This window comes from Dromaius novaehollandiae, chromosome 4, assembly GCF_036370855.1.
Source record: "Dromaius novaehollandiae isolate bDroNov1 chromosome 4, bDroNov1.hap1, whole genome shotgun sequence".
NCBI classification, from domain to species: domain Eukaryota; kingdom Metazoa; phylum Chordata; class Aves; order Casuariiformes; family Dromaiidae; genus Dromaius; species Dromaius novaehollandiae.
In genome coordinates this window covers 18,305,919-18,327,483 of record NC_088101.1, presented here as the reverse complement: position 1 = coordinate 18,327,483, position 21,565 = coordinate 18,305,919, and the positions used below count along the sequence as shown (strand labels likewise).

At 40.3% G+C, this 21,565-nt stretch overlaps 1 protein-coding gene across 1 annotated transcript in view; it reads right to left on the bottom strand.

The window, feature by feature from the left end:
* Positions 1–833: 833 nt before the first annotated feature.
* The window catches only part of MTTP (microsomal triglyceride transfer protein), a 30,267-nt gene continuing 9,535 nt past the window's right edge, over positions 834–21,565 (bottom strand). Inside the window, exons 6-18 of the mRNA XM_026109052.2 lie at positions 20,325–20,464; positions 19,283–19,433; positions 14,833–14,990; positions 14,102–14,270; positions 13,459–13,566; positions 12,266–12,478; positions 10,997–11,208; positions 10,201–10,298; positions 9,981–10,102; positions 8,863–9,090; positions 3,820–3,944; positions 3,327–3,497; positions 834–2,426 (exon numbers count right to left, since the gene is read on the bottom strand). Of these exons, the coding sequence (XP_025964837.1) occupies positions 2,258–2,426; positions 3,327–3,497; positions 3,820–3,944; positions 8,863–9,090; positions 9,981–10,102; positions 10,201–10,298; positions 10,997–11,208; positions 12,266–12,478; positions 13,459–13,566; positions 14,102–14,270; positions 14,833–14,990; positions 19,283–19,433; positions 20,325–20,464 (2,064 nt within the window). The 3' untranslated portion in view covers positions 834–2,257. The remainder of the gene's footprint in view (positions 2,427–3,326; positions 3,498–3,819; positions 3,945–8,862; positions 9,091–9,980; positions 10,103–10,200; positions 10,299–10,996; positions 11,209–12,265; positions 12,479–13,458; positions 13,567–14,101; positions 14,271–14,832; positions 14,991–19,282; positions 19,434–20,324; positions 20,465–21,565) is intronic.

Genomic DNA, 21,565 nt, shown 5'->3' with positions numbered 1-21,565 from the left:
CAAATTGTGATGGGCCTGACGTCTTAATCTGTTGATACCTTAATTCTCCACCTGTAAAATAGTGACAGTAGCTCTTCCTTTGTGCCTCCATTTGCCCATCTTCTGTATTTAAACTGTGAATACTTAGGTCTGATCTTATTTTTAGTTGCTTTTTTATATGATGCAAATAGTAATTTTTAAAAGCTTGTCTTTAAACGTTTTCTGTTCCTAATACAGGTATCAAACAGCATCTACAGAATGGAGGGTGTAGACTTTGAGGATGGCTGTTGAGGGGAAGAGACAGCTTTGTGGGAGCCTCATTGCAAGAAGATAAGAGGAGGGGAGGTTTGGAAGGGAGGAGGGAGAAGCTGACCCTTGAAGAAGGAGAAGGAAAGTTTTGGGGTAGGATGTTGCATAAAATCTTAAGCAGAGAAATGGAAGAGGGCTTTTAAGGCTACTGAGGATCAGGAGCTGGTTTGCTAGCAGAGCTGGCAAAGTTATTTTGCAAGGTGCTGTCACTGCCGTCAGTGTTGGAATCACTTTGGCCTGAACTCATCCCCCGTAGCTGTCGACACGGAGGGTGGATGCGCAGGTTGTACCGTTGCTCTAGGCAGAGGAATTGGACAGACACTTCCAGAACGCAATTCATCTCACCTGCGATCTGTGCATCCTCTGGAGATGGCTCTCTCTTCACTAGAGGGGGGGAACCTAAAACAAGTAGGTGTCTAACTTACCTTATTGATTCCTATGGGGGGGGAATAGTTCCTGCTACCCCTATCAAAACCATTCCTCCACCAACAAGGGGCTATCCCAACCCAGAAGGTAACAGACAAAAACCAAGACCGAAAACAAAATAATATTTTCATACCATATTTTTGCCTGTTTTATTTTTTATGCTCTGACTAGAAGTGTGTCAGCATTCTCAGGAAAGACAACAAGCAGACTGTTTCATCCTGTCAATAGTTTGATTTCTGCAGATTGGGCACTTTTGCTTTTTTACAACATGAAAGTATTTGGTTTTTTTTTTTAATTATTCTTACAATTTTTTTGTGACACTCGACAAGCTTTTCCTGCCTGTTTTTATTTTTTTGTAAAACAATTGTTCCTGGCTTTTGCTTTCACAAGCACTCACACACTTTGTCCTATAAAAACTGAATCAAAGGATCATGTGGGAGATCCGATGAGTTGTGATGAGATATATTCTTTCTTAATCTGTGATGCTGTTGTAAATATAAAATGTGTATTTTTTTCGCAGTTCCTGTCAAGTCACTACAAGGTACTTATATAATTCATTTTAGTTGGATGACTTATATGAGTAATGATTACTTGTTTGCATTGAAATATGAGCCTAACTTACCTAGGAGAGAATGTTCTCTCCCTGCACAGGCTTTGCTAGACTGTGCATTTGAAATGGTTTCTTTCAGGACCTTTACGTTCATTATAGTTCAGAATTGCTTTAGTGGGTAGTGTTTTGAAATAGACTTGCCTTGATTACACACAGTGACATGAATTTTCTGGAGGCAACCTTGAAGAGCAATCAGCATTGACTGAAGTCTGCTCCTGGTAATAGCCACAGAAATTATACCATTGATTTCAACGGGAACAGTTGGTTCTTGGGCTTGGAAGTGCTAAGTGGAAATGTTACCCTACATTTTTAATTGAATGTGTCTAACTATAGCAGTTAATACAAAAAAAATGATAAATAATAATAATAATCAAGCTCTGACTGTTTAAAAAAGGCAAAAATTCTTTTAAAATCTTGTAAAATAAAACTACTTTTTTGTAAACAGGCAATACTGAGTAAGCAGGAATTCATGGTCCCATTTAGATGTTAATTTATATTTGAGTATTTGAATGAGGATTGGTCATAGGCCTAAAACACCTAAATGCTTTAAAACATATTCATAAATAATCATTCTTTATAGATCATAATTGTTCTTACTGCATGTCAGAAGCATGGACTTCTGTATTCCCTTGCCTAATAAAAAAAAATGAGGGCTTATTTTTGCTTTTGGCACAAAAAAAGTAAAAATAAAGAACTAGCACCGCCCTTGGGGGAGTGCACGGAATGCTACCAGATTGGTCTTTATTTGTTTTAGCTTTTTTACAAAAGTCTTAAATATAGGTAAATATGTAAACACTGTGCACGCACTAAGAGTTTGATCCTGGCCTGTTGAAATCAATGGCAAATTTCCCATTAACTGCAGTAGAGCAAGATCAAGCTCCAAGTTAATATGGTACATACAAGCCTATGGATTCAGGAAAGTGAGAACTCATTTCAAAACCAGCTGCTGGAGGAATCAGATTCAGTGCTGAAAACCTCCCTGCACATATTGGAGTTTTCTTGATGGAGAGGGTACTCAGAACCTGCCAACAGTTCCACCTTTGCTTTCCTTGAGGTGTACCGTCTGCCAGATGGTAGACTTTCATATTTAGTCACGTATCGCCTGTAAAGATACAATGTGGTTATCTGGTATTAGCAAATTTATGCAAAATCCACCCTGTGGGGGAGTCTAGAGATAAAAGACTTTACATACATACTAGGTTACCTAACATGTCGGTATAATCAGAATATGTTTTAATATCTGCAGAATAACAGATACTCTTTTCTTAGGATTTCCCGGAGACCCTTGAATTCCTTAAATCTTCTCAGGCTTACCATCTTTTAGATCAAAAAAGACTGAATGGAAATCTGGCACTGCAAATGTTATCATCCTCAAGACTTAGCAAATAGGGATTAGGAAGGAGTAGTAAGCCAGGCTTCTCACATGGCAATGCAGTTACTATTCTTTGGCCATTGAAAAGCGTCTTTTACCTTATAGTCTAGCTGTTTAGGTTTCAGGCGAGTCGATGCCTTAATAAAATGTGATAGGACATCACAGTTGCATCAAGAGCTTAGCATGCCAGGTACTTTTATCAACACTAGTAAATAGCAGATCATGAAGAAATCTTTCAAGATCAGCTAGTTTATGGCTGTGCAGTTACTGTCTCAATACTGTAATAGAGAACTATTGTGCAAAGCTTCAGGTCACCTTCAGAATTGATTGTACATTAGGGGAGCAGAGTCCTGCAACTTCAGTTAGTTTACTTGTAAAATCAGATTAGAAAATCTGACAAAAGTGCAAATTCAGAGCATGTTTAATGATCCTTTCTAAGGTCCTTTCTCAGCCTCAGGGCTGAGGGACAGGGAAGAATGGGTTAGCAGAGACACACCAGCTGAAATTTGGCTTCTGTTGTTAATCTGTCATGGCTGTAAACACCAAATGTTTCAGATTCACCAGCTGGCTGAAGGGACTCCTTATAAATTGTGTACCCTCACTTATAAATTGTGTACCCTTAGTTCTTACCTGAATGGAGACTCAACTCTGTCCATCTGCATGCAGACTAAAAATGGGTACTGTGAAAACTGCACCGTAGAGATGAAGTCCAATGTTGTTTCTATTTCTAAGGTGGTTTCCATACCAGCCTTTACGAAGAAGGAATCCACCACGATGTTACCAGCAATGAACATGGCTCCCCTACAAATAAATTCAGAAATTACAGTTGAAACAGATCAAGAAAAAGGAAATTAAACTGCAAATAGTTCTAGCATCCACAGCTAAAAACTGACCCTCAAAGGAGTTTGTTTTTTAGGTAAAGGTGTATAAACCCAGATGAGATCAGTGGGAACTGGTATTACCTACGTGGAAAAGAAAACTACTGATGTTCTCACATATACGTAACTGTCTTTTAATTTTAACTCAAATGCAAGATCATTTATGTTCAGTCTTCTAAGTGGATCTACCTGGCCTTAGGAACCTGAACTCTCTAAAGCTATAGCATGCACTGCAAGTATCTCACCGATTCTTAACGTTGGTTTTGGATTGCCTGTACCAAAGGCTGAACTCCATTCCTCCAGAGATGTCGATGGACAGCCCACCTCGGAACTCCACGCTGGCCCTCAGCCCAGACTGCAGCTGAATGACCTGCAACCATGAGAAAGCGCAGGTAACGCACCAGTAAATGACTGGAAACTGTGCTGATTTCCTTACTTCCCTTTGGACCGTGTCTCATCATCTCAGAGTGCTGCAAGCAGTTGTGCACAGTGTAGCTGCTCAGAACCCACCATACTGGCAAAAATCACATCTTCAGTGGTCATTCATAGGCCAATGCACATTAATTGCTGGTGCTAATTTGCAGTTAATGCACTGTCTACCAGCATCAGGCATGCTTATGGCTTCTTGAAACCTCTACAGCTGGACTGCAAATGCATTGCATGGAGTCAGTTTCGGAAGTGATAATAGCTCAAGGTCACAGCAGCTCATTACTTTTAAGTTTTGACAGTCAGCCAAGATTTTAAAGTTCACTCAGCCTGGCAATCTAACTCACTTTATATAGTTGTCCTGCTTCCTTTTGAACTAGTAGATTAATTCACTGTTTTAAAAGAAAAGTTAATTTGGGAAAAGTTCGTTTTGACCACGTCTCTTGCATACAAGGACACTTCTTTTTCTCTCCCAGATAGTTTTCTCCTCCCCCCCCCCCCCCCCCCGCAAGGCTTCTGAGCCTGTGGTGTCCTCAGCACCTGTAATGCTGCAGGTATTTGCAGAATGTGTGAATACTTAATTTTCTCCGTCTTTCTTACGTCCAGGTGTTGTGAAAAATCTCTCTTTGTCCCTTCCAAGCTGTTCAGTAGCCCCATGTTTCCCACTAATCCTGTCCTAAGTTTTAAGAAAGAAGCAAGCAGACACAGGCTGTCTTTTAAGTCACTGTAGCAGGAGGTAACATTTGGTGAGGCTGTATTCAGAGCCTTAAAGTCTTCCTGCTGTGGTCAAAGAGTTTGAGAATTATGGTGGCTGTATATGGTTACTTCACCTTTTAAGGTCTGAAACGATCCCTTTGGTAGAGCCAACTTGGCAGTCAGTTGCTGCTGAAGTGGGCCTGGGGTTTAACCTAAGAATGCAGTGGGCTGGCTGTAGCTCATAAATCCAGCACGCCCCCAGCAAGCATGGCCGTATTGTTTTCTAATTTCTTATTTTTGTCCAAGTAAAAATCATAGCTTGGATTTGTGGTCCTTCTGAAATAAAAGGGAGTTTTTCTATTCACTGCAATGGAGCAAGGATTACTTTCCAAATTAATTAAATCATCCTTGTTGGTCTGTTTAGACGTGGAGACAAAGCTTGTTTTACTTTATTTTACTTTACTTTTAACTGGGAATGAATTGGTCAGTAATTGTTAATGGGTGAGTAGGTAACAGTATATATTTTGGCAGAGCCGTGTACACACAACCAGAGTAGCATTAGATGTATTGTCAGTTTGCACCTAAGAATATTACAATAGGATTGGTTTGCAAGGGCTGCACAATTTAAAGTTTTAAAGACTACCTAGCATTAAGTCAGGTTTGTCACTGAAACCGGCACAGAATCTAATGAGCACTTGTCTAGTGTTTTACCAGCTCATCCATTTCCTTATTTAGAGCTGAATCCTGTCCTCGGACTCATGTGCAAATCCAATCCAGGCTGATGGGAGGTGTAAATCACAGGGACCCAGCCTTCTCAGGAGTAGTATTTTCCTTTCCCTTCCTATTTTAAGCTTTGTGTATTATTTGCAATGGAAAATGGGATCTGAAAGATCAGGATCTGCAGCTTGTTACTGTTCAAAATGCTGAAATGTGGCATGTTTCAATAAGAAAAAAGTTTCTCTTTGTATGGTACTGGTAGTGCTACTGTAGTGTAACAGAAAGACTGCTGAAAAAGGCACAGCTTTTGCAGCTGGCTGTCTTCCAGTGGGATCTGGCTTTCAAGTGGTTCCTCTGACCTATTAATAAGTATTTAATTTCTCTATGCTTCTGACAGGTGTGTTGCCTAGAAGGAGTATTAACTCCTGAACTTTAATGCAGGTGACTTAGGAGTTTCAAAAACAGTTTTATAAGAGCTGCTTATTTTAGAAGTGGAATTATACTTTCTGGACTGTTTTTCTTAGTGCTGAAGCAACAATGTGAGAGGTGACAATGGCTGTAAAATACGCTCTGATGATTTCAGTTGTGGAGTTACGTGAGAGAAGATGTTACAGTTAGCAGGCGGGGGCGTAGGCTTTAAAAGAGACACTATCAAATTGGAAGCCACCTCTGAAATGTGCCTATTGTGATTACTGCAGCTGTAAAGTTAATAAAAGGAAGCTGTTTTCCAGGCATTTTTAATCTGGTAGATTTGACTTTAAATATAATTCAGTTTTGGTCCTTCTATGCAAAATTACCCTTGTAAAAATCAATAGGGAAGCAGAACTTTTAAAACATTTTTAAAATGACTCTTCTCAAAATCAGGCTGTACTGCTGCAATAGTTACAAACCAAGTATTCCATAAGTTCTCCTTTTCTGACAATTCAGCTGCCCCATTTTTAAGTTCCAGTTTTGGCCTCCAAGTCATCCTTTCAGTATTTCATCTCAACTGCACTACCTGTATCTTTTATATGGTTTTTTGTCTGTTCTGAAATCACACTGCACTCAGGTATGGCACACTGAGTTTTGGTATCAAGGTCTCAGTGTAGAGGAATGAACACAGTTTTAAATCCATAGTTTTCTTCTTCAAAAGAAAATAAAGCCATGTTTGTCTGGGTTGTCTACAGTATGAATTTGTAAAGCAATTTATGTTCTAGGCAAGGCCTCTCCATGCTGGCCAGAGAAAAAGCAGGTAATACTCAGCTTGCAAGAAGCTAGGTTATGGCTCTCTTACACAGGTTTTCTTCATTTCCAGTGTTATGCCCCACACTTCCATTCTAACAGTGTTTTCTGGTACTGTTGTAATCACAGTTCAAGGACTTTACAGGTGAAGTTCAAGGACCTTACAGGTGAAAACACTTCTAATGAAGCTTAACTGGATTATGTGGAAGGGCCCAAACCATTTTGATGCTGTTGCTGACCTGGAGCTTAGATGTAAAAACTTCTCTTAAGCAGATGTGTTGTGTTTAAAAAGCAGCTCAGTCTGAAGCTGTGTTCAGCGCTGCTTTAAACAATTTTTGTCTTTGTGGAGCTAGAGGTAAGAACAAGTGCCTTTTTTGTTGGGAACACCCGATAGGTGTCCACTCCTTGGTTTCCAGAGAGCTTAGGCAGCAAACGTGCCAGGGGTGACCCAAGAGAGAAAGCAGAGTGGGATCCCATCTCATCACTGTGCTGACAAGCCTTCCAGAGAGTCAGTGTCTGACCGAAAGTGATACAGCCTGATACTGTTAAAAATGGCACGCAGTCCCAGTACTGGTGTGCCCCAGACTTTTATTAGGCTCTCCAAAGGCGAGGAGTGGGGAATCTGCTGGCTGGCAGAGCTCTCAGGGTGCCTGGCCAGCTGATTGGGCCAGAATATTTATGGAGCTTGGTGCGTGCACAGCAGTTGGAAATATTTAGTTCTGAAAACACCGTGCTTGTATGCTTGGAGCTAGAGGACATGATCATCTTTCTCATCTCCCCAGTCTGTCTATTAAATAGGTCATGGCAAAGTATTTTCCCTAATCTGTGTGCGAGAAATAAACTGTTGCTGAAGTGAGCTTTTGTTTGCTGATTTGCGTGCTACATGGGAAGCCCTCTTGGCGGACAATAGCATGAGTTCGGGTTGTAGACAGCCTTTGTATGCAGATGCTGTTTTCATGTAATTTTAGTCTGCCTGGATTCTCTCATGTATGTTTTTGGTGTTTTCTTTTGTCAAGAGTTAAAAGGCAGGCAACAGGATTCATCTCCCAGGTCCTCTCTGCAATTTTTCATGTGAACCATATTGCCAATAACTATCCAGAAGTCAGGCAGTTCTTTGAATATTCTAGTTTGGACCTGCTGATGTTTTACGAGCTGAGTGCTGCTGCTAAATCTCAAAATTCTGAGGAGATCCCTGTTTGGGCAGAACCAAAATATCAAACCAGATACTGGCTCTGCACTTTGGGAAATACGTCTAGCTTTTAAGTACTCCAATAACTTATTATGTAGTCAGTTATATTTGTATATGAGACTATATTTAAGTATAATATGAGCAGACCATTTGGGGCAACAGTCACATAAAAAACTGTAATCTCCATTTTAATTCCTGTTTTCATATGGCTATAAGCATTTGAAATTGCAGCTCTTGCACCTTCTTCATGAAGGTTACTTTTCTCAGAAAGTCTGAGTATCGGAGATTCAATAACTATGGACTGTAAAAGATGGTAATTTCCATTTTCCATTAAAAAAAAAAAAGCCATAAACAATTCCCTTTTTTAGAATATATCTAATGCTGATTTGGTTGAGGGGAAAAAAAAAAGCAAGAAGATACAAGTGCCTTTTAGACTACTAGTACAAGTTCATTTAGTGGCCAGTGTCTGTTAGCCCTTGAAAATAGTGCCCTGAACGTGCACAGTATATTCTAAACAGTTAGCGATGCTTGTGAAATGAGCCCGAAGATCGCACGGTTCACCTAAGCCTGGCTAACTTAGCTGAACATTTGACATGACAGGTACAGCTTCAGTGGATGTAAGATCTTTGGACAGCTTCTAAAGATTAAAACTTCTATGGTTGCATGGGGCATTACTGATTTACAAGGAGCTGTGGATGGCTGAGGAACTGGAGGAGTGGAGGTAATAACTGATAGCAGGAGGAGTTTTCATCAGGAAACTTAGTCTGATTTGGTTTTATTCTTCACAGAGTTACTTTGTTTTCTAGAATGATGTGATTTCTTGCCTCTGTCCTAGATTGCTTTTCATCTAATTTCACCCTCTTTTTTCATACTTGTGGCTTTCCTACTGCTCCCATAGTAAGAAAAGCCTATGTAACATTGATCAGGTTTATTAACACTGGAAAGAGAAAAGATGAGATGCCCTACCGTAACAGTATGGAGAGAGGGTGCGTATGTGTTTAAAAGATAGAAAAAGAAGCAAAAAGTATGCCATTAGTACCTGTGAATGATCTGTCAGGAGGATAAGTCCTTTCACCACGTTAATGGGATCTCCAGTTGCTGAGAGCATTTTAGACATTAAATCACCATACCCTTGGAAAAATGTAACTGGCCTGAGCTGGACGTCAAACAGAATGGCTGACATGCCAGCAAAGGAGTCCAGGTTTTCCTCGCCTTCATCGGGAGTTGCAGCTATTATGGTCTCCAGGCCTTGAGCCTCGATCACCACCTAAGAGGCAACAGTGACATAAAATCAATAAAAAAACCTTTGCCTGACCCAGGCTATTAGCAACTCTAAATGGTTTATATATATATACACATATATACATCTAATATATATGTACACTATTATATAATATATATTATAATTTATTAAAATTATTATAATATTATATATCTATCTATATATATACACATATATATCTAAGAACTTAACTCTTGAAGATGAAAAAATATTTGGTTAAAACTTAAGGGAATTAGAGTGGTTAGAAAAATGGAAAATAAAATGATCTCACAGCATCTTTTTCCCTTAGATGTAGGCAGAATTTGCCCATGTGCAGATCACAAATCCAAGCCTCGTTTCCTTTCAAGTCCATTTTCCTTTATTCAGATGACTATTTTCCACAGACATTCGGAAGAAAAACCAAAGATGCCCCACTGTACACATCCTTCAGAAATTAAGCAGGATTCTAATATTGAAGGTGCTTTTCAACTTGACAATATTAAGAAAAGGCCAGGACAGAAGCATGTCATTTAAACCTGTTTGATTCTTAGATCTGAGCTAATCCTTGTGTTTCTATTCTGTGTTATATCTGAAACATCTGCCTTGATTTTATAAACTTCTGAAGCTTTTACTGAATACATAAGATAAACAGTATAAGTTTAACCAGAAACAGAAGTTGGATATATTGTAGAGGACAAAACATCCATCTCTTTTTGTTAAGGCGTACATGTCCCTCATTGTCTGCTGTTTTGTTTTGTTTTGTTTCTTTTCTGTTGGCCTGTTCTGTGCCCCATGCAGCAATCCTCACGCTCTTTGGCATCAGTTGAATTTACTTAAAAGGCTATAAGAAGAGGTCCCCATACTGGCTTAGTTTTTACGTAGGGCATGGCAGTTACCTGGCTGGCATGAAGTCGAGCATTTTTGTTGAAAATATGGATGTTCAGGTTACTTCTCCTTAAAATGCCAGAACCTGAGTAGAGGATGTCAAGGCTATATGTGGATGATATGTCAGGACCACCTTAAAAAAAGAAAGAAGGTACCTGTGACCAAACTAGTGATTTAATCAAAGGTTCAGGAGTATAAATAGGGTTAAAAGGCAGTTTCCTGGTTACATACGTGTCATATAGCCAGAGTAGGCAGAGGAAGAGCCTGTCCTGGAGAAGCGTTCATAGTTATGAGCACGCATGTCCTTCAGAACTTGACGAACTGTTTTGCTGTAGTATTTCAAAAACAACAACAAGAACAACAAATGTTATGGTAACAAATGTATTATTGTTTTGTAGAAACATCAGATTTGAGAGTGGGTGAATTTCCCAGCAGGAAAGAGGTTCTTTGAAAAACTCACATTTTTCCATTAAAGAAATTAAATTTGTGCCTCTAAAGCTGCCTTATCCCAGAATGTCTTCTCCAATTTCAGCTACTCCCTACAGTCACAGATAGAAAGGAAAGCAAATAAAGGTCTTACTTGAAAATTAATGTTGTTCAGAAGGAGAGGTATTTTGATTGGTTCCATTCTAGTGCTGTGGTGTCAAAATTTTTCTTGTTCACTGTTCTTTGAAAATATAAAGCAAGGGCCCCACTGAACAGAGAGAATTAAAACCAAGTGAAGAAATTTCCTTCTGCATGAAAGACAGCTAGGCACCCAATAGTAGTGGAAGTTAGATGCCTAATTCTCATCTGTAGCTCTGAAAATGTGACCAGCTGATAAAAGAATGTCATTGAACTGTACAGATTTATTCTAAAATATCAGTACTTAAAAGTGGCACAAAGGTCTGGCATCCTCTTGTGCGCTCCTTAGATTTTACAGTCGTAATTATTTGGAAACTGTGTACTCTTTGATTTTCTCTGATAGTGCATTAATATACAAAGGAGGGAGAAAGAGCTGTATTTCTTTACACTGAACTTAACGTACCTTGCAGGCATTTCGAAGTGAAGTATATCTTGAATTATGGAGAGCATGTACTTGTTCATTTCTGGAGGCAGTTCGCCAATGGAGAGCAGGATGTTTTTCACTTCCATGTAGGATGGGTTACTGTTTAAGATGATAGCAGCTGCAGTAGTTCGCACTGTCTTTTCGTGGACTTTACGACTCTGGTGGTATATCCTGTTCATTGTTTTCTTCACCTGGTCAGGAAACAGGTTATGCATTCAATGCTCATGTAGATGACTGGGCAAAGTCCGGCTTAGAATCTCATTTATGTTAGCTTAAACTAGGTCCGTAGCTACTGCTAGGATTTTAGGATGTATTTTTAGCACACTGTTTCTCGTGGTCCTCGTGGAATTTATTAGATGTGTATAGGGCAGTGACCACATGGGCAAGTGAGGCATCTGTTATGTTCTCTCAACCACAATCCAAATACAGCCTCTTTTTGACAGTGTGACTGTAAATAAATAAGAGCATTAGGAGATTCAAACACTGTGTCAGTGATAAGATCAAGAGAGAGATTTCCTTGACTCTTCGGGGGAGAGGTATCTTAAATCTTGCTGTTTTCACTCACTGGATACTACCTGTGGCAGCCCCACATCCCTGAGAAGGTGAGCAGTTTATGACACATCTTTGTTACAAATAAAGTCACAGTGACAGAATAGCTTGTCAGCTGCCTCAGGCATTTGCATTGCGAAGTGGCACCATGATAAGCCAGTCAAGGCCAGCAGCAGTAGGTGGGAAACAGGACGTCGGGTAATGCAGCACAGGCAGCACCTCACATCCTGCTACGTTGTATGTCTTCTCTCACCCTTGGAGGCTGGAAAGTAAGATGCAGCTATTTTACCCTTCTCTTGTTTTCATATATTCTCCACGGCTATGTGAAAGCACAAGAACAGAGGTTGTGCAGGTCCCCATGTCCGCTGTTTCTAATGTCTCCTGTACATTGTAGGGGAGGTGTGGTCATGTGAAGAGCGCTCTAACCTGCCCCATGACTACCTGCCACCTCTCATGGCTCTGTATAACTCTGGAGCCAAAGGCTGAGTAGCACTGGCAGACTGGAAGCTGGGGTTTGGAAAGCAAGACTGTATAGCGTTTTCTGGCTAGAATTGATGTGTGCAAAAAAATTTCCTGGAGGAAAAAACATACATAGGGCATATTTAAAAAGTGAGGGCTGACAAAGGAACTTTGTTCATTTACATTTGATTTTTAATATGATCTCTTGCACTTCTTTTCCTGGGCAGTGTATTTTCTTACCTCTTTGGTGAGAAAAGAAACATCGTATCTCTGCAGGGCAGTGGCAGCAATGTTGCTGATGGGCCCTTCTTCTGACTCAGCGTACTTCAGAAGCACTGGGATTGCTTCAGGGAGACGCGCGTTCTTCAGTGCCAGCAGGTACATCTTCACATTGTCACCTTTCTTAGCTTTCTCCAGTCTACGTAGAATCAGCTTCTTGGCTTCCACGACAGCCTAAAGAAAATCAACAGCATGTTGAAGAGGTGATCATAAACCCACCTTACCTTCCCCCAGAAGTAGGAGTGGCAGGGCTGGTTTTTAGCATTTTTTGGTCTAAAGCATTATTGTGCTGGGTTAGCAAATGTGTCATTTGTGAACTGTATGTTGACAGCTTCTTTTAAGCTTTAACTTACAGTCCCAGTGACACCTGGATTTATCACTCAATAGCTGTTCCTGTCCTGATTGAGGGGCTTCACGGGTTCTACTCAAGGGGCCAGGAGAGACAATTAAAAACAGTGACAAGGGAAGTCTTTCCCAGTGTTTCATAATACACTGTTTTAAGAGTGCCTGGCAACTAACAGGGAAAGGAAAAAAGGATTTCTAAGGGCTGTTCAGGTGCTCTGTGCTTTTTCAACAGCGTGCTGCAATCCCGAATGCCCACAGATCCAACAGGCAGCAATGCTTCATCTGATCACCCTCATCCTATATCCCCAGCATGTCCTAAACTTGCCCCTCAGTCTATGATCAAGGTGATAGCCTTCCTCCTGGGCTCTGTGCATGTTTGGGGCAGACTTCAATATTTGGACCAATGACTTTCCTTTGCAAAGCTGAGATATTCTAAGGTGATTTCAAATGTTATACAGATCCTGACTCCTCTAGTGTTTCTCTGAGGACATGCAAAGCTTTTGGACAAGTGAGCGTGAGTACTGCTTCTGCTGACAGACTGGGCAGTGAGAAAGAGTTGTGTTAAACAAAGGCAAATCAGGAGAAATCCACAAGAATGGGGAGAGAGATCAGATTAAATCCTAAAATTGACAAAATAGATACCATTTTAAAAAAATCCTCCATCTATTAAACATGGCAGTTTATGGTCTTACTTTACAGCAGAAGGGAAAATGCTACCAATGTCTCATATGATCTCCCAGTAGCATCAACAGGGATCATTCCTGTGTCCCAGATCAGAATTTGGCCAGCAGTGAAAAGCAAATACTTACCGGAAGTTTGCAGCCTTCTCTCTCACAGAGCTTTCTGATAAGTGCTCCCATGACAATGACAACAGTCTCTCTGATTTCTTCATTTGCAATCTTATCCTGGAACTTAGTCTGTTATTTAAAAGCAACAGTTAGTCTCCCTGTCTAAAAATGATGAACCACATTCTCAATTCCTATGAATGTCAGTGCAATGCAAAGGCAGTGATCATCTTGAGCTGGGTGCACAGCGCTGCTCTTTCAGTACACGTTAGCTCAGTGCCATTTTTCCCTTGCATTACATTCAGTGTCTCAAATAGCACAATTCATTTTGAAGCTGTTTTCAAAAGAAAGAATATTAAATGGTGACAGGACTCTGATAAGGCTTTTGCTCCTTAAATTGTTCTGTTAACACTCAGAACAATGTTTTTTTCCCAAGGAGAAGGTGTCGGTGACATTTTACTAAGGAAATAGTCTTTTGTATGAATGCCTATGAATTTTTGTTATTTCTAGGCTATACGCTAGTGGCACACTTAAAGGAAACCCTGGAAGGGGAAAGGAAAGGAATGTTGGAAACCCCGTGACAGTGTCCCTCTTCCCTTCTCCCTTGACAAAGATGAGGCTTAAGAGTAGTAACTCCATTGTATTTCCTTTCTGTCTTTTGACTTACGGTTAAAGCTTTCAGGAGCATTTCATTTGGGTGAGAAGCAAATCCACAGGCATATAGGAACCGCTCCTGCAGTATAGCACTTTTTTCATTCTTAAAGTCTAGAAACTCCAGCATGGCCTCCAGAGATGCTGGGGTCTGGGCAGATGTTACAGCATCCACTAACTGTGGACTATAAAGAAGAAATGGAAATGAACATATCATTGTAATGAGCTAGAAAATACTGAAAAGACTAGTGCTGCTGTAATTTATGATTATAACAGCTGCTATAATTTGTTTGAAAGGTTCAGACTGTGTGTATGGTGGGACTCAGGAATACTTTCCAGCTCCCAAGTCTAGGTGCACATGATGGTCATAACCAGACCCCAATATTAGGACAACATCCACGCATGAACTGTCCCCTTCTCCACTGTATTTCCACTTGAAGGAAACCAATGGGCAAGTCAAGAACAAATTACAGAGTGTTTCAGGTAAGCTTTGGGTAAGCTACAAGGCATGTTTGCCCTGCACTTTAGCTATTTTCTGAGTGGCTGAACAGTATATTGCAAATATATTGCAAATACATTTTATTACAAAAACAAGCACAGCTTTACTGGAAAAGTCGTTTTCCTGTACAGTACTGAAGATTGGTTTTGGACAGCTAGCCACTATAACTGAATTTGTTTACATGCATTTTGCCCTTCTGCGGTTTTAAGTAACTGAAACCTTGTGAAAATTTGTCCACGATGACTTACAGGAGTTCGTTATTTTCACTTCTAAGAATCTGCAGTATCTCCTCTTTTGCAGCTTTTCTGAGGGTCTGAATGAGGGACAAAAAGCTTCTTGTTGCTTCAGCTTTGGAAAGGTTTTCAGGATGCAAATGTTTTCTGATGCTCTGCCAGTGTTCAGAAAGCTGCAAAATAATTCACATGGTATCAATCTCTCAAACAGTGGTTTCAATTCTCAAAAATCAGACTTAACTAAATGCAGATATATGGGCCAGATACTGCTCGAATTAGCTGAAATCTCATATATTGGTGATCCCGTAGCTAAATTTTAGTTAATTTGTTTATGATATCCCAGCACAACTATATCTGAAACCTTTCTATAGTGCAGGCACAGCTGTGTCTTTTCCAACACTAATGCAAAACCTAATTGCTTAGTATGTAACTGGAATAAGGTAAATTCTCTTTTCTTGCAAATGTACTGTGCTTTCTGGTGAATGCAGAATTCTGTTCTTATTTTCTTCTAAATCAGTTTTTTAAGGTGAGAGATGCCCAATTCACAAATTAATCATATTTTCTTAGAAGAAGTGGCTTGTGTGGAACAGGATTAAAAGTCCTGTAAGTAACTCTCATTTCTTATTCATAAAACTGCATAAGATGGGGAGGGATTTGTGGTTACTTTATAATGTGATAGGTGAAAAAGCTTCTTCATACTTCTGGCTGTTGCTGTCAGCTTCTTTGTACTTCTCGTTGTTGCTACGTTTATTCCACACGCTATGATTTTGACCTAGTTCTGAAGAGCCAACCTGGTACCAGAGCAATATGACTGGGTTTGTAGGTGCTGTGGACAGACCTCTAGCCTTTCTCAACTAACACAGTGGTGCGGTCCCTAGTACTGGAGCTGGCTTGTTTGGAGGCCGCTCAGACAGTTGTGTGTGCTGCACATTGCATCCTTCTGTGTGGACATACTGCCATGGCACGCCACGTAAAAGTTACCAGAAATAAACAGGACAAATTGGCTAAAAATCCTTAGCGCAACATTGGGATCACGAGTGTGCAGCTGTGACTGATGCCTCTGAGAAAAACTAGAGGACACGCTAATGGAATAAACTGTCCGATGGGAAAGTTTCTTCTGGTTTCCGAGGAGCTGGGAATGTCTGTATGCGGTGAGCCATGAGCAGTTCTAGACAGTCCGTTCTCTACAGTGCATTTTTAATCCTTCCTCTAGTAACTTTCCAAACTTTCTCCTTAGCAGTCATTTAGAAACCTGTGTTGCACGTTTAGAGACTGAAGTTTGGGAGGGCTTTGTCCTTCCAGCTGCACTCCCATAAGAAACTGGTGCAGGTATTTTGACCTTTTCTCTCTCATTTGCCTTTGCCTCTGTTATCTAAAATTATCAAGAACATTCTTGGGTGAAAACTCAGCTGTTCTTTGCAGCAGTGTTTACTGCAGTTTTCCTAAGTGGGAAATAACACTAACACCCATTTGACCTTTACTAAAATTTTTCCCCCCTTCATGGGTTTTGCATTAGGCAATAACACTTGAACCTGCTGGCGAATAGAAGTATCATTCAGCAGTACAGAGTGCAACTTCCATCAACTATAACAAACAATAATTAGGCAACATTGATTGAGACATAGGATATTTCCTGGGGATTAATAAACAGCTGGAAGGAGCTCATGATCTGAGGCATAGATGGGTCTGTTAACATCAACTGGTGGTTAGAGCTTAGCACCAAGGTCAGTGTGACTATTATAAGCTGAAATTGGATAAACATGGGGCACTTTCTATTCCCCCTGTTGAAGTAGCAGCATAGTGCAGCAAAGAATCTCTAACCTCATTAATCCTTTTATTTTTTGCTCTGCAGAGCCCAGCTGTAAGGGCTGCTCTCAGTCAGCTTAGCCTATAGCCTTGTGACTAGCAAGGTGAGAGATGTGAACTGGAGCAACCACAAGCAAAAGAGAGAGTGGAGTCCCAGTCATCTTCTTCTGGGGGTGCTCTGACCATCCAGCCATTACAAGGAGCAGCTGCCTTCTCCTGCAGCAGCCATGATTTTAAAAAACAATATCCACAGCTGAATTTTGTGAGGGGCACCGTTCTCTTGACATGTATGTCAGGCAGTTTGGATTGAATGCCCCAGGGGTTCAGACACAGATGCATACACTTGCACCTGGGAACTCAGCCAAGCTCAGACAGGATGGTGGTGTCCTCTGATCAGACCAGAGCACTTCTGGGCACTCTGGGAAAATTCAAGCCAAACCAAGAGTTGCTAAAGCAAGCAGGACTTTGTTTTGAATGTAGGTGCCTGAGGGCTGCCTTAGCAGCCTGCACAAAGGTGTCTCAGGTAATGTGAACCCAGCCAGTAGGCCCAGGTGGTACAGCTATGCAGATTACTGGCTGTGTTTCTGCAGTGCTGCCCCTGAGCTAGCCCACGTGCCCTGCACGGCCTCTGCTACCTCTGGCACAGTGCTGGGAAATGCAGCTGTACACATTCCAGCCTGAGCTGGTTGGGGGCAATCAGGATGCATCTCTGCACCATCAAAATGGACATGAGCAACACCTGGGTTTGCGTTTAGTCCCCCATCACTGATTGCCTGCCTACTGTTAATAAAAATCATGTCAAGTAGACAAGGGAACACTCCCAATGCAAATGCTGCTTGCTGTGTTAAATACTTGAACTCTGAGATGCAGCTTCTCTTGTCAACTGGTGCCTGACTTATTCTGTGGCCTTAGGCACACACAACCCCAAGCCAAATTTTTCAGATGCTGGCTGTCCAAGATGAAGTAGAACAAAAAACTCCTTGATTTCAAAAAGGACAAGCATCCATTTCAGTAGGAACCATCAGCTCAGCTCTTCTGAAAAGAGAATGCTTTATGATACTGTTTAAACATAGACATCTAGGCCTGAATTTAAATGTAAATGTTGGCCATAATCTCACAGACACTAGTGCTGCCATCTGTGAAATGGGGATAGTAATGGCTATTTCACCAAACTCATAGAGGCACAGATAAGATTTGTTACAATTCGTAAAGGGTTTTGAAAATGTAGAACTGTAGGGCATGCCATGTCAGCATGGCATTAATGTATACTATGATATATAAGTACCAAATGTTATGTTGCTGCTTTGGATACAGTGTTCTGTTTATAGACCCCATCTTTTCATAGCAGTTACTGTAAAATACAGTGAGAAAGCAGGACTTCATTCTCCTCGTTCCATTAGGTTTATAATGACATACCTTAGTCCCCAGGCAGTGCTCTGGAAATATACCCCATGTTTGTTATCTTGGTCTGGAAATTATCTGTACAACTATTAGGACAAACTCAGTTCCAAATAATAAATTGGTCAGCACAAACCCTGACGGGCAGAGTCTGGGGAAGAGCACCTGTCCCTGCTCTGTTTCAGATCCCTTGATGTTCCCTACTCAGAGCCACTTCAGCACGCATGCAGCACCATTTCTATTTCATTTTCTCCAACATATTTTATCTACTCTGCAGCTCCACAAGCATTAGACAAGCTAATTTATTACAGGGTGATGTTATTTCCAAATAACTGTTATAAGTTCCAATATAGTAAGGTATTTGTGCTCATAAGGAATATCTCTGGAGGTTTAACGTGTGCTGAATAGAAGCCTTATCTTGCTTATTAAAAAATGATTGAGAATAATCTTTAATGTTGCCATTCACTGCTAAATTAATTCAACAATGGCAAGAGCATTAAAAATATTTGCTAACAATCACTGTAGCAATTTATATTAGTGTTTATGACAACTATTATCAGCAAAACAAAAGATATTACACTTTAAAAGTAGTTTTTTAACAATACTAAATTTTGGTAGTCTTTAAATGTTTTAAATATATAATATCAAGGTGATTTTTACTGGGGCATGGGAGAGATAAAGAGAGTGTTGGACTTGCCAAGAATACTAAAGCCCCATTTTATATTTATAAAATACCTCTAAAGTCATTAAAATAAAAGACTTCCTGCAAGCTCAGGCAGTGAGAACAGGCTATATATATTGCCCACAGATATTTAGCCTGCGTAAGGATTGGATAACTACCTTTAATTTCTAGGAGCAGTTCAGTTCCTCCATGACGGAGAATCGTGTATGAACACTGGCAACCCATCCTGATAGCCATTTCCCACTCCATTACCCAGAAGAAATAAACTTTGGCCAACTCAGGGTTGACAGAGATGAGATGATACAAAAGGCTGTTGTATTTTCTAGAGGTTTGAGAAACACTGCACTGCATCATTCAAAGAGAGCAAAAAGTCAGGTACTTCTAGACGCAGATCCTAAAATACCCTTTCCTGGCAGGGCACCATTGCATCACTGCAGTGCTCCAGAGTGTGGGGCAGTGCTTGTGATTTATGTTAGACATCTCCTAGTGGACTGCTAGAACAGAAATGTCTTTTTCACACACGTTCTGCTCAGTTAACCGACCTGGCGTCCAAGAAGTCGTAGCAACGTGTTTACTTACTGATGGACACTTTTTGCATTCAGCTTGGACAGTCTTGGCTACCAGCGGCACTGCTACGTAACTAGAGCCCAAAGTCTTGATAACTCCGTCAACTTGCTTCGCAGCAAAGAGTCCAGGGCCGGCTTGTATCGACTTCAGTTCCAGTCTCTGCCTGTGCATCCATACATTGAAAACACTGTTAGAGCTCATGCATTTTGAAGAAATGCAGAAATCATGGGGAGAAGAAGCCAAAAAAAAAAAAAAAACAAACCAACCCTCCACTGACCAAAAATACAGAACAAAGAATTGGTGAAGAGTCCCCTGTCTCATTTTAAAATGTTCAGAACATGGCACGTCTGTGGCTTTTTTAACGTAATAGAGGTATTTAGTACCTGCAGAATTATTGCTAGAGAGAAATGACATGAAATACCTAAATAGTAGACTTTCTAGAGTATGGGTCTATAGCACATGGTGAACAGCCTTCTGTAACCATATACATTCTGCAATGTTTCAAATACTTCTTTATAAGAAGACCTTGAAATTGAGATTCTGAATGTACTTTCCCCCCCATCAGCTGTATCTATATCATAATACTAAAGAAGTGCCTGAATCATTTCCCTAATATGAGTATCTCCAGACTTTCAGTGTTGCAGACACAGACCTAGGTTTCATTGTTGTTTCCTTTCTACGTATCAGATTTTGCTTTCTATACCTCTGAACTTTCACATATTAGAAATGCAGATCCATCTGAAGTGTTTCTTAATAAATGAGAGGGTGCAGAAGCAGAGCACCTACAGAAATAATGTATTGCTTAAAATGGTTTGACCAGTTCCAGCTATTTTCATTTCATTATTTATGAATGCCATTATTTATTATTTGCAGTGTGGTAGAGCCTTTAATCAAAGTTGGGCTAGGTGCCATATGGATACAAAATAGATCTAAATCCTACCTTGAGAGTTTACAGTTTTAGACTGTGAAGCTGTGATGGTTACATGTACATATGTAACCTGAGTTGAACCATTAGTCCTGCTGCCATCAATGGCAGTCAGATTGCCCAACTTACTTTGAAACTACTTTGGCATCTGTTTTTCGTCGGGAATTCAGAAACAAAGCATAATTCTCTTCTGCCTTAATGGATTTGATGAAACTGTCTTCCAGCACATAAATTGTGGCAGACGTGGCTTTTGTGCCAACATCTAAAATCTGAAAATAATTTAAAAATAAACCAAAAGAAGGGCTGATCAGTAAATGACAGAATAGGACCAGATCCTACAGTTCTGAATCAGAGCAAAACTCATAATGAAATAAAACCAAATGAGCAAAGTGTGTGTGAGTTGACAACATCTCAACCTAAGCCTGAAAACCAGGATCTCATAAATTTCTTCTACAATAATAATCTAGTCACTTCTGCACCATATGTTTCAAATTCATTACTTTACATAAGAAAAGCCACAGAGGAAGTTATGGAATAGGTTGTAGCCGAGAAAATGTCCGGTAATACATTTAGTTGAAAATAAACTTGAAAATAAGATGAGAAGCTTTGCCAGGGAAATCTCTAATGGATAAGATTTATTCTTGTGCATACCTGGAAAGCAAACCAGCCATCAGGTTTGGTGTGTTTGTACTGATTTGTCTATAAACAAGTTGAATTCTTTGTGGCAAGTGTGAAAATTAGGAATGCAGTCATTGTGTTAAGCTGGTTTATTAACAGACAGTATGCTACCTTTGCACTTCTCTGAGCTGAGAAAGGTAAGTTTCTGCCAGGGAGAACTGGCACTTCTCCAGCTTGCGCTCAGCAGTAACCACATAGAAGGGCAGTTACTAGTAGTGAGGGATCATTAAGGCAGTAGTAGGGCTTCAGTTACCTCTGCAGCCCATCTCCTACCTTATAAGTGTGCCTTTGGCAAGCATACTATTCCTTTGAGCTCCCAGGTCAAGGTCTTGCCAGCATTTATTGAACATGCTAAATACTGCTACTTAGCAGATGACAAAAGGGTTACAATTGTCACTAGGACTGTGACCTTATGTAACATTTACTGCCAAAGAAAAAGAAGTCTCACATTGATTAAAACTACAGTACAGCCAGGAAAAAAATGCTGCTGATTTGCATAGAAACTAAATTATATTATGGATCTAAAAATGATGTGAATTAGTGTGCTGCACTGAATGTCAGCTGAGCCAAGCTGGTTTACACAAGAGGAGAATCCTTTCCCTGTTCTCCCTGTGGGTGCTACATGCAGGACTGTACTCCCAACACTACAGATGTATATGTAGAATTTGTTTTCTGTAATGCAAGAAAGAGCT